Source organism: Haliaeetus leucocephalus, unplaced genomic scaffold, assembly GCF_000737465.1.
Source record: "Haliaeetus leucocephalus isolate CR32 unplaced genomic scaffold, Haliaeetus_leucocephalus-4.0 Scaffold556, whole genome shotgun sequence".
NCBI classification, from domain to species: Eukaryota; Metazoa; Chordata; class Aves; order Accipitriformes; family Accipitridae; genus Haliaeetus; species Haliaeetus leucocephalus.
Window position 1 is genome coordinate 4,415,208 of NW_010972992.1, and position 13,657 is coordinate 4,428,864.

Consider the following 13,657-nt stretch of genomic DNA (forward strand, 5'->3'; position numbering starts at 1 on the left):
GGGGAGGGGGGGGGGGGGGGGGGGGTGTGTGAATAAAAAAATTCATACACTCAGACTAGGCCAAGCTTTTTAAGACCAGACTGGACTACTTTTTAAGCAGAACACTGTACCATAACAACTTAGATTCTTTGGATGTATGTTTCCTTCGATCTATGTGATGTCTGCAAAGGTACTGTAGTGTGTGCAATTCCCTCCTCTCTCTGAGGTGTACAAAAAAGTCAGTTTCTTTTGTCTTCAGCGAGCAAATAAAGAGACAACAGCCAGCTCTGTATTTTCATCCAGAATTTAGATAAACAGCACACAAGATGGTACAACGGGAAAGCACCGAAAAGGAGTATGGCTTGTATCCCTTTGCACTACAGAAGTCTTTTTTTGTTGTTTTTTTGTTGTTTTTTAATTTAAATAAGACACAAATCTGCATAGGCTGCTTTTCACTTCACAGCAGAAAAAAATCAGGGTGGATGGACTTACAAGAATTAGACTGAGGAACAATTAAATAAACCTTTTTAACTCTGCTAGAACAATACCAACCCCAAGACAAAAAAATTGGGACAAGACTGCAATCAAGTTTCATTTCCATTTCACTAAGACAAGTCTGACACTTACAAGAGTATTTCATAGTTTATTGAAAGAGCACTTGTTACAATACAAATCAGTTCTGCTTTTCACAAGGCAGATGCTTGCTCTTAAGACAATCCAAAACTTGTTTTTTCTTAAACAATGGACAGATCTGAAAATCCCATTTAATTCAAAGGCAGCTCACTGCTTTCTTTACAGTACAAATGGGTACACAGCATAGATTTCTCATGTGGCAGCTCCTGAAGTGGTTCAGTGGGAAGTATCCAAGTCAAATTTCAACATATAAAGGATAAAAGAACAAATTTCAACATATAGAGGATAAAGGACAGAGATATTGAAACTATGCTGAATGTACTGATAAAAATAGCATCCTCTAATTTGACAGATCCCTAAATTCAGATTGCTTCAGAAAGGGTATTGAAGTCAATCAGAGGAACATTAGTGGCATGCATTTCCCCCACACCCCCAAATCCACGTGTCCCTAGTGAGTCCTAAAGAATATTTAAGAAATCATCACTATGGCACAGGTGGATACAAGCCAGCTGTCAAAGCACACAGCACATCAGCACTTCGCAATGGCAATTAAGCTTACTAAAACAGCACCCCCATCATTGGATGCCACATTTCCATTAACCTGAAAGCCTTGTCACACAGTCTTCTATGGAAGCAGTTGTATTACTGTTCAATAGCTCCATTAATACAGAACTTGGAGTAAGAGGTGCGTGTATTTCTGAATAGTGCAAGGAGATCCACGAGTTCTCACATTGCTTCCCTTATCAGATGAGGCACTGCACTGTAATTAATATTCAATTCTTAAAGTGGGCAATTATTTTTATAGGACTTTATTTCCAAGTTTCATTTCTGTAATATCCTCCTAAAAGCCAGAAAAAAAGCTGCTTCCTCTGAGCAGACTGGAGTCCATTTTGACATTGACTATCCTTTTTCTTTTTTGTCAAATCATACAACAACAGAATAAGCAGGGTTGTTTTTCTTGTGCTGTGCTAAAACAGTGGGGTAAGACAGACTGATGGCAACCTATTCTTCACCATCATCACCGCCACCCAGGCATTTACAGATACTTCTTCTCAGATTTTTAAGCTGAACTAAGTTGGCAAAAACTTTAGTGTCTAGCGTTAAAAAAATCAAGTAGCAGTTTTTAATCTCATGTCAGTACATGTAGTTGCATGGACTTCAAAATTACTCCATGCTCAATCACGTGGTGATTTCGCACAGGCAGCCACAATCCTCAACAAAAATGGGACACAAGATAAAACTGGTCTTCTCTCATGACCTATCCCATGCAGACTAATTCTGACTCACCTATTCCTACAGAATTGAGAGGATTTTCCCAAGCACGCATTTTTGAGAGTCCAAGCCTTTTTGAGGATATGAAAGAACTCATTACTCTTGACATGCACAAAAACAAAGTGCAATGCACTACTAAACCAGGATTCTAAAATAAAGGCAACAGCAAAATATTATTTGCAGGCCAAAACTCATTTTGCAATTCTGACTCAAGCTCAAAGAAAGTAGTGCTCATCTACAAGGCTTCTTTTCTTTAAGAATCAAGACATTTTTGGACATGATGCTTTATTTCCTTTGTTCAAGTAGGTCAAAGCATGAGACAAATGCAAGTTACAAAGCCATATTGGGACACAAAATTAAACCTGCCATAAAAAAAAAAGTTCCAACTGATGGGACTAGCTCATTCTTTTAGGACAATTAGGGGACTGACTTTGTATCTCCTACATCAGAGGGCCAGTATCCTATCAGTAACACATGTGCAGAGATTTAAGAGTTGACACTTGATTAAACAATATGTAAATGATGCACGGCTGCCATATAACACATGTTGCAACCAGCACCTACACCATGTACAGATGAGGGGAGGGGAAAAAAAATAGGACAGGAAATGAAACAAGATGGAAATTAAGCTTGAGGCACTTCCAACTCATCTACAGCTATGCTGAAACACGCAGAAGTAACAATTACCAGTAGGGCTTATATTTTATCAAAAGATAAGCAACCTCAAGTAAATGAAGGATATTTGTGCAAAACGGCACAAATCATTTAACTGTACAGATACACTGCAAAGTGGACCTATCTTATCAAATGTGGTATAGTAGCCAATTTTGTTTTTAAAATTGTATACAGGTTAAATTTAAAAGCAAAATAAGTCCTCAAAGGTTTAGATTGCCTTATACTTAAGTCCACAGTTTTTCAGAAGTAAGCACAATTTTGTCTTGCACTTTACATAACTCAGAAAGTGTATAATTAAAATTGGGACTCTCCAATTGAGATAAAACCCCAAGATCATAAAGCTTATTCCTGAATCAATAGTTTTTCTGTAATTTGTTTGAAACAATCTGAAGTAGGGATTGCAAGCATTTTTTTTAATGGCAAATCACCTGCAAGTATAGACCTCTTTCAGATCAAAACAGATAGTAAAAATTTTAACTTGCATTTTGAGTATGGGGAGAAGGAAAACGAATCTTATTTTCTCTTCAAAGTGACCTTTTCCTTTATTAAAAAAGTCTTGAACCCAGGGTTTAATCCAAGACCAGAGGCACTAATATGAGGTATCACATTTAGGATGAAAGAGTTTAATTCTCCTATCTTTGAGGAGAATTCAGCCAATTCAAAGTAGAGATCTATAAATCTTCATAAGAATAACTATTTCAAGAACATCTCCCAGACTCATGCCCGAGAAAGCTGAAAACATAAAATAAAAAGAATTAGCTTTTTGAGGCTTCTTCCTGCACCATAGTGTTGAAAAATCCTAGTTCCTTTCCACAATCTCTGTATATAATTAAAAACTATTATATTTAGAGATACAATGGGAATTAGAAGGAAGCTTATTTCCAAAGTATTGCTTCAGCAATATATATATATTCTGACATAAAATTCCATTCAGGCAAGTTTAACTGTCACAGCAATTTCATACCAATAATTATGAACTTAAGCAGAAGGAGAAAAGACATCTCCTACTCAGGGAGTAGGACTGTTGTGACCCAATAGCGCTTCTTCATTTCTCTATAAAAAAGCCACATATCTTGTCAGCCAACAACTTTTGGTTTACAGATTATTACTACTATTAAGAATTTGAGTTAAGAGTGGAAAATATTGTTCTGAAGAGCCAGATCAATTTAAAAACAGATGCTCAGTTTCCCTACTGCTAAGAAAAAGGTCACAAGAAACATTCAATGCTATAAACTAAATTCCTCTTTTGATTGTCTACATAAAACACAGGAGAAAGGTAGCACTTTTTAAGTTCCAGACAGTATTTTCAGCATTAGAAAAATACTCCAAGACACACACAAAAAAATGGTAAATGAGCTAGCAGGGAAGTTCTCCCCTCCACATCCCTCCCTCCAAGTCTAGTCTACAAATACAGTTCTTACAATTTTTCAGAATGTTCGTCCAATGTGTTGTTAAAACTGCAACAAAAGTCACATGCAAACTGAACGGGCTGAAGGGCCAGTACCTTGTGTTTGTATGTTGAATTACCCAAGTTCTACCTGGCCAAACAAAACCCAAGACATAAGCAGAGCCAATCCTGGCTGTTTCTCAATGATAAGCCAGAATTGCCCCTGCTTCCCTCCTCCCCCAGACTACTCTTGGCCAACTAGTCATACTGTAGTTTCTCTGCCCGCTTTGAGGTTAGGTGCTGAGAATTGGCGCCTCATTCGTGGGGGCGTCACAAACTGGTTATAGTGGTTAAGCCGGTCAGTCTGTTTTGGGTGGAAGTTAGCTGTATTGCCTTCTGCACTGCCTCCATTGTTGTGATTGCAGTAAGGCTGTCGGTGCTGGTGGATGTGGCGTTTTTGCTGGAAAGTCTGCAGGTCCGGATTCTGCTGCCCGCTGTACGAGTGCAATGATTCAGATGAGCCCGATGTCTGACGCCGCAAGGTTTTTTGAGAGCCATTATTGAGAGAGTTGCTTCTCCAGCGCAACTGAGGTGATGGCTGCTGCTGACTGCTAGGCTGTGACTGTGTGTTTAACTGCTGCCTGTTAATTTGGATATTGTCTTGATTCCTCTGGGGGCCATAAAGATTCCACAGCTGCTGAGGGTCTTTTGAAGCAGCTCTACCTTCTTTTTCTTTGTTTTCATCTTTGTTCTTATCTTCTTCTTTTGGAATTCTAACCTCAATAACTTCATCCTCTGTGATAATTATATGGGTGCCTGGACTCCATGAGTTCCTATGTTTGGGATTACTTTTGAAAGGAAACCGGGGCTTGCGATTTTCAGGTGGAATAAATCGGTGAGGCATATTTTGTCGACGAAGCTGTTTTGCTATTTCCTGCTGCTGCAGATTTTTAAATCGAATCTGTTCTTGCCTCATCCAACGTAATCGCCCACGTCTGAAAGCTGGATCACCTGCCATTAACTGAGAAACACGCTCCTCTTTAGCAAGATCATCATTCTCGCTTCTTTTTAAGTCATCCATGGGCTTCTTATCCACATCCACCACACTGGCAGAGTTTGGAGACTTAGCATTAGGCATGGTTGACTGAGCCTTCTCTGGTGACCCTATCAGAGGTAAAACCTTCTCCATTTTTAGCATCTTATTTCTAAGAACTTTTATCTCTTCATCCTTCATGTTGTTCTGCTTCTTCACTTCTTGCAAAATATCTTCCAATTTGTCTATATGCACCTTAAGGTCATCCACATCAGTCACTCCTTTACCATTGGCCATAACATCTTCAATTTTCTCATCTCCAACTCCTACTGTATCCCAGACATCACGAGCAACAGCTCGCCATGATTCACGCTCATTTGGATCTTTTTTCCCATACATGGCACAAAGCTCTTTCATTTTAACAATGGCCAGAGCCTCAATCTCCTGCCTAGTGTGCCTGAAGTCATTGAGTGCTACCTCATAGCATATCTCTTTCACAGCCTGAATCTTTAAGTCTGAGATGGTAACCCATTTGGAGTCTTTGCTAAGGCGTCGACGTTGGGGTATCTGGTACATTTTAATAGGCTCTCGTTTCTTCCCACTGCTGGGGAGGCCACACTTTTTTACAATGGTTTGGAGCTTGCTGGGGGGCAGCTTCTCTCTCAGGGAAGTGATCAGTCTCCAACTCTCCTCACACGATCTCTTGTCCGAATCATCCCCACTATCAGAGTCTGCATCCTTTGGAAAAACAAAAATCAAGAAGTGGCCCCAAAATAACCAAAATTAAAATTGTAAGAAAATGGAAAAGCTAAACAAGAAGTAGCAGGCAAAGAAAACTAAATCAAAAATCAAAATAGAACAAGTGATAAGGAAGTCCCTGAAGACTGAGTGTTAAGACATTAAAATCTTCAAGAGTCATGGACTGTCAAAATTGGAGCTCTTCACTAAATTCACACTACATTTAAAAGTCTTGTCATCTCAAAATAGCAGAAATCTAAACTCCTCCCTCCCAATCCCTTTCAAAACCTTTAAACAGATCAACTAAAACCAAGTTCCTGATTAAAAAAATTAAAAACCGAGTGTAAACTGCACTTCACACATGCTACAAAGACATGCAAATCCCCGCCACACACATTTGCCTTGGTGACTGCTGTTGCTTCTTTCAGCAAATCCTCCCCAGGTAGGTGAACACAACAGCCATCATAGAAGATGTCATGAGCAGCCAGAGTAAGTCGGGTTAACACTGGTTAGTAACGTTGCACGTGGTTGCAGGGATGCTCAAGTTTAGAATCCACTTCACTACAATAGCAGCCAGAGAAGTGTTAGACGATAAGAAAAAATGAAACAGAAGCAGCCGAAAGGTTCAGTGTTAAAAGGACTGTAAGTGCCACTATGACAGGTGAAGACAGTGGTTCATACTCCAAGACTTGCTACAAGCTAAAAGGATATCCAGAATCAGAGTTTCAGAGGTGGGTTGTAGTTTGGGGTTTTTTTTCCCATTTGTCACCTTGTTGCTTAGTTTAAAGAAAAAAAACCATTAACAGTCTTGTCTGTCCGAAGAATGAGTTTCAGAAGAATGTAGCAGTAATGACTTTTTTTTTTTTTTTTTTTTAATTGTTTTAAGACAAATTCTCTATTTGATATCCTTGATTTGTCCTCTTCTCAAACCCTAGAGCCTGGAGCTTCCACACATTTGCTAACAGTTACACGTGTTTTGCTTCTTCATTACAAGTTTTCCACCTTTTGCTAAATGATTTTTAATGAGCAGTGCTTCAGGTTTCCATATGCTAGGAATGTTTGTTCAGGTATACTGCCACCAGAAGTTAAGGATATCCATTATTACTTACTGTAACCAGGAATTAAAGTCAGACTACTTTTCTTTAAAAGATTATTAAGACATCTCTTCAACAAACAAAGTCCTATGTATTATTGTGATCCAAACATCTTCAATAAAACACAGCAGTTGGTCTCTAATGAACCTCTGTCTAACATCCCTATTTTTCACATAGAGAATTCTAATACATAAAAAATCAGGAACAACAACAGCCAGTTACTCTAAAACCAAAGGAAACCCAGGTCATTGACTCAGAACCACAGGTTCCTAGACTTAAAACTTCGGGTAGAAGACCACGAAGAATGCGGAATACAATATAATTTGTTTTGGGAATGATGAAAGGGAGTAAAAGAAATACTGTTCCACCTTATGGTCAACAAGCTCCATAGCCTAAGATTGACATTATTTGAGCTTCTTGTGACCTTATGTATTTTTATTATTAAGAATATTGTAATTATTAAGAATACGTATATTTATTATTAAGAATAGCACTAGAGAATCCACTTCTAGTTTAGGTCAAAATATAAGCAATACACTGGTTTAGAAACAGAACATAAACTCTTTGTGAGTTTACAGCCGACAAAATTTGTGGCCTAAGGACACAGCATCTAACAAACTGCATATTGCAGTGCAAACAAAAGATGCCCTGGAGGAAGACACTGTACAATCTACACATTCAAGGTTATGTCCAGAAAGGCAAAACACGAACTACTCAAACATTAAGTCACAAGTTCCACAGGATTATTCTCATAGGTTACAAAATTACCATATTACTACTTATGGGTAAAGCACGTCTTGCGTACAAATAGCTGATTAAGAGACACTATGTGGTCATTGCCCTATGTGCACTCAGAGGTTAACCAGACCAATTAATATAGGTATATACCCACATTCTAATAAAGTGGGCACTGCAAAGGCATTATGACCAGAAAACCAGGAAGATAATTTTAGCTCTATTAAACACATTTTCACATTCAATTTGTAAAATGGAGAACGATTATTTCTATTCCCTAGTAATACTAGTAAGGCAAATATATATTAGTTGTAAATTTGGGGGGACAAGAGCTATTATTTATCTTTTTTGTACAGCACATCTAACAAATAAATACCCAAATTGGTTGGAATCTCAGCACAAAACTAAAACAATCTGGTAAACAGGATTAGCCAGCTTCTTATATCCAAGATTATACTCCAATTTAGAACAAGAACAATATTTATATTTCAATATCAGTCTTACATAGCTGTAAGTTAGAGAACCTGATATTGCAGCTGGATACCGCAGCAGTGTAAATACTTTTAAGGTACACAAGCTGAAATGCATTCCCAGATTTCCCAATCATTATTAACTACTGTTGTACAAATGCATTAATCCTGTCAATTCCAGACTCTGCGTACGGTGACGCAGAAATAACGAGATGTGTCAAGAAGTTTTGCTGTCATCTGAACTATTCTCATTAAGCATTGCGATAAGCAGGATACTGCTTAACAGACAAGTGATCTCACTTGATATGATCCCTTACAACTAGGAAAGGTGTCCTTCAGGAATTACAGTGGTAATGCATGTAGGATAGTCTTCCACCTTTGTCCCCTAATTGAAATCAGCAAAACCAAAACAAGCTTAAATCAGCAACTTTATTACAGTATTAAACAACCCACTATCTAAAGAACCTTCCCTTAACCTTAAGTATACGGGAAACAAATGCCCTTCACAACACTTTTATAAACGCAGCCTTATTTGAAGCAGTTCCCCAGACAGCCAATTCTCACATCTTTAATTCATACAATAGCTTAGTTTCTGCCCGTCAGCTAAAATTTAACGGAGGGAATTCCATTACTTGCATCTCCTTTGACACATAGCCAAAACTGGCTCAATACTCAAACTATTTTTATTTTCACACTGAAGTAATTTTTGCCATACTACTTTCAGCTACACAAATTTTAACTATAAAATTGCAGAGATAAAACATTACAGTAGTCACATCTTAACTTCCTTTCTGAACTAAGTGGTTCAAAGTCTGCAGCTACTGCTCTCCGTCCAAGAAATTAGTCCCTTGCGATGAAATAATTAGAGATGCAGAAGTCTTTAAGTGTATAATATAACTTTTAAGAAAAAACGATGTAGCTTTTACCGATGGAAGCCACAGTATTTTGCTCCATTCTGGTTTTGGGAGAAGGGGAAGAGCGTTACAGTTTAAAACCCAGCATGCATTTAACCCACAGTTTACGGTGGTCTCAAACTCAGACTAATACTACTACTAATACTAATACCAAATGAATCATGACTTTGAAATTTCTATTAGAATTCAGGCACAACTACATTTGCGTTCTGGCTAAAAGACAACCCAGTCGTTAAAGCATCAGGAGACTCTGGTTTAAGGAAATCTAGATTTCATTCCTGGGCTTGGTTTTGTTTTTCAATTCACAGGGTGCTTGAAGACTGCATGCATTTCTATTGGTAATGCACTTCAGAAGATATTTGTTGTGAGAAGACTGAAGTCTTCCTATATCAGACTTAATTTATCAGACTTCCTATTTAAGAAACAGGTGGAATGGTGGAATTCCCATTGTTCTGAATGAGTTAACATTCCCTTTGCACACTGCTCCCTAGTCATAACCCCACCATAGGCATGTGTACCATTAAGACCCTTACAAGGAACTCCATGCAGGGGGAGGGAGAAGGGTTAAAACATGCACAATGCAGCAACGTTTTCAGACATCATTCAAAAAAATAAACCTAGCGTATCAATGTTCTAGGAATCTCTTTGGCAGCACAAAATTAGTATGTTCTGGTGATCCAAGACAAAAATAAAAGGCAAACATCCCAAGAAGTAGCTGTTTAGATTACTGAAAAGGAACTTCAACAGACACAGAGCATAGAAATGCCCTTCTTTCAGGTTAAGTTGCAAGAAATCCAACCTGTCCCAACAAGAACTGATTAAAGCCTCTTCATTGTCAATTACAATCTCGGAATTAAAATGAAGGAGCTCACTCACACTCATAATAATTCATTGTAGACACAAAGTATTTGAAAACAAAGGGAGAACTGCATTGTGCAGACAACCCAAGCAGGTTTCCTAAACTTTCAGATAAGCAAGGACAGGAATTACTGTTTGCCAAAGGTATAGTTAATCTGAAGTAAGGACACATACCAGCCTTTGCTGCTCCAACAAGAGATCAGCTTCCTCCTTCTCCTTCTTATACAAAATCTCCATTTCTTGTAATCTGAAGATGAACAAAAGAACAGAAGTAGTCAAAGAGGTCATTATTCTCCTGTTGGCGCTACTTTACACGCACAGCCCACTGAATTACAGTTACAAGAGTAAAAGTCACTCCACTTAAAAGGAACTGCTATTTGTCTATTATAGTACTATAGAAGTGGAACTTCCTGTAAGTTGCACTTCAGTCCTTCACAAGAAGGTTTATAGGGTTAGTGGTAGGTGCTTACCCATTATTTTTAAAGTAGCTAGAGCACTGAAACACTGAAGTAAAATAACAAGGAAGCTTTCTGATCTTTCACAACAGGTAGCAGAGATGCTATGTGGCAGAACCTAGGTTTAGGTTTTGCACAGACACCACTCAAATAACCTACAGTTGACTCCTTGTTTCAGGTAGAAATTTTGAGTTATTTTGTTACCTTTTCTCCATCTCCTGCTTCATGTCAATGCCCTGCTTCTCCAGAAGCTCTCTCTGAGCAAATGTCCAGTCAACTGGCTCAGAGGGAGTCTCAGCTGACGGTGTTTTCTCTCTTTCTGCTCGTGCTTGCTCAGGATGGTTGAATCTGAAGACATGATTTTTACCCATGATGATACGATTTCCTAAGAATAGGAACAGAAGTTAACTCTTTCAGGTAAGGATTCCAAAACTATTGAAAAACATCACTGAATGATTCATCCCATTTATCCTGTTGGGTGACAGAATAAGAGAAGATTGCCCTATAAGGATTTCTGTATACATTCAAGTTAACTAGGTGACAAGAAAAAAAAAAAAGAATGCATGGTTTGTACAGAACAAGCCACTGCTGGTAAGCAGCAGTGCTCATAGAGGACAACATCACCCTCAGGGGTCCAATCTAATATCCCAGCAGAGTTCATCAAAAATTAAAGGACAAACTTGGAGACTGACCAGCAGTTGCAGTAAATAAAACACATCACTAAATTCCATTCCCCTCCTCCAGTGGCAGTGCCAAAACATGGGCAAAAGCCACTTCAGCAGAATTTCCAGCTTGGAAAAACCTAACTTCAAACACTGGAATGCACTGTGCTTACTTTTCTTTAAAATGTGGTTTATATGTTTTGATTTTATTGGCGTCCTAATCGGTGGGATTTATGGAAGGATTTTACAGCTTCTTCTACATTAATGTCAGAAGAGCTGAAGGAATCTAATATTTTACAAGTCTTTCAGCTAAATCCTAGAGATATCAGTTGTCCACAAAGTCTGAAATGTGAGCATGATGGAAGACAGTAAAATGCCTCTGCTCTTCTAGAGAGCATATTAACGTAGTTAAAATTTTAAAAAGGCATTCTAGTAAATAGACCTCCAAAGTAACCAAAATTGTCCTTATCAACGTATTACTAAAATACAGGCTCTGAAAGATGTCAGATACCATGTCTATATTCTTCTAGTAACTCAATTATCCAGATGCGGAAAGAAGAAAACCTACTTTTTTAAAAAGTACTAAATGATAAAGTCATGGTATTCAATATGAGCCATATGCAATCACAGAGCAGCAAAAAACTTCTTCCTTCATTGCTCAGGCTTGTGCTGAAGTCAGTACACTTGGTTCCATGAAAATACTCACTTATAACTTGATGCAAATAATTCAGAGGTGATTTTTTTGTTTGGTTGGTTTTGGTGGGGTTTTTTTCCAGTAGAAAAATGAGGGAGGAACACAGAAAGCATCATAACTTGAAAGAGGTAAATTAAACCCCATAATTTAGGGAAGTCACTCCCTCCTTTCTAATTATTCCTCTACATGCCTTTCTAAAGGAATATAAGGGACTGAGTGGGAAATCTAATGCGAGCAAAGAGAAGCTGTTGTATTCTTGCAAAGGGTCGTATCTTAGCTTTGCCAGGAAACTGGGAATTTTCCATCAGCAACTGGCAGTCTGTCTGTTCTGTCTCACTAAGACTGCCAAGGGCAATAGGCTTGGGCAAGAATGTATTTGAATAATATCAGGGTAAGCAGAAGGGCAAGCAGGATGCTGCGTGGCAGTGAATATTTAAGTACACTTACAGCTAGTGCAGCAAAGAATGAAAGAAAACAAACTGCTGCCAAGAAACTAATTGTACCAACTTCTGTTTAAAAGCTACATTCCAAAAAGGTAACACTGCTGTCCTTTAATAGCATCCAGAATTCTCTACATATGATGCAAATGTCACGTATGGACAATTCTTAGACGGAGAGTCTACAAAAAAATCTGTTCTAACATTTCTTACCTGAGCGCAGCTGCACAGGCTGCACAACCCTCTTGCCATTAACGTAGGTTTCTGATCGTTCACAAGGCTCCAAAGTAACAATAACTATGAAGAAAACAAGATTGATGAATGAGACCTTAGAAAGCATTGTACAGAAACTGAAGTGTGCAAACCCTAGCGTCTCATTTTCTGCCTATCTTCCTACTAACACAAAAACAAGATACAAGTGAATCACTCCTTGATGCCATGCTGATTAAAAAAAGAAATAAAACCCCATGAGAAAAATCAATACTACTGACATCTCCACATATTGCAGTTGGAAATAATCATTATTTTTTCTGTTTGAATTTCCATGTTTGTATTTAACCAAGATCAGAACTTAACTCTTATACTGACTGCAGCCTGCAATTTGAAGCCATTAACCAAATTTTATTTTCTTCCCCTAAGACTCAAGAAAACAGCAAGTCAAACCTGATGGTTTTCTTGAGTAAGAGAAACTTTCAAACACCAGTATTCCCCGGCCAACTATCAAGTGAGGAGTGAAAGATTCAGCAATACTTTGCTAAGTGAAGTAGGTTTTTTTTACCTTCACCATTGTTGTTCCTCTCACTTCGAAAGATACAGTGTTCTTCCTTGATATGAGCCCCACTCAATACAATGTCTTGCCTTCGCTCAGCATCAGCTTGGCCAACCCTGGGTCCAACAGAAGATATTTCAAGAGCAAATCAGACACTTTCTACAACTCTGTGTAGGACAATACAGCCCAGAAATATCCAGGGAGAAAGTCTAAACTATTAAGACTATCCTTCAAGTTTTAAAGGTTTGAACTAGCACTTAACTCTGTGTTGCAGAGAACTTACCAGATTTACCATGAATTGGAGGATAACAGCTTGACAAAAGAAAAGAGAAGTTTTCTCTCTCTTAAAACATGTAATTTAAAGACAGAATTGAAATGTTAAACACCTCTGGATTTAATGCGTTTCCTTCCCTCTTGTGTACCTCCTTCTCTCTTTAGCAAAGGAACACAGAAGGAAAAAAAAAAAAGTGACAGGAACTTCCAGTGGTGCATTTCAGCTGGCATACAGTGATCATCCCTTCCAATAATCACCATCTGTACTTCAACAAAGGAGCAAAAATGGCTCAAGACACTCTTGCTGAATAATTTGATGCCACAAGCAGTTTCATCTGGCTTCCAGACAGCAAGAGGTTGGCTGTATCCCTAGAGCATGAAATTTTATGTCCATTCAAAAGTAAAATATTTGAGCAATTCTAGATACGGACAACTTAATTTTCAATCCTAATGTTTACGAACTTCTCGCTCTACTTATTACTCAACACATTTCTGATGTCAGCTAGCTAGGCTCAAATCTTATTATGATTTCTTAGCCCTAAGCTATTCTATTCATCATTCTGTGCTGAATTCTCTCCA

At 38.2% G+C, this 13,657-nt stretch overlaps 1 protein-coding gene across 3 annotated transcripts in view; it reads right to left on the reverse strand.

The window, feature by feature from the left end:
* KIF1B (kinesin family member 1B) overlaps positions 1-13,657 on the reverse strand; it is an 89,500-nt gene that overhangs the window by 35,711 nt on the left and 40,132 nt on the right. For 2 of the 3 annotated variants that reach the window (XM_010577336.1, XM_010577335.1), the window contains exons 16-19: positions 12,815-12,921; positions 12,250-12,333; positions 10,448-10,628; positions 9,963-10,035 (exon numbers count right to left, since the gene is read on the reverse strand). In XM_010577336.1, the coding sequence (XP_010575638.1) occupies positions 9,963-10,035; positions 10,448-10,628; positions 12,250-12,333; positions 12,815-12,921 (445 nt within the window). Of the gene's footprint in view, positions 1-3,587; positions 5,718-9,962; positions 10,036-10,447; positions 10,629-12,249; positions 12,334-12,814; positions 12,922-13,657 lie in introns of those variants that run through there. The other variant, XM_010577337.1, reaches the window with a different exon arrangement.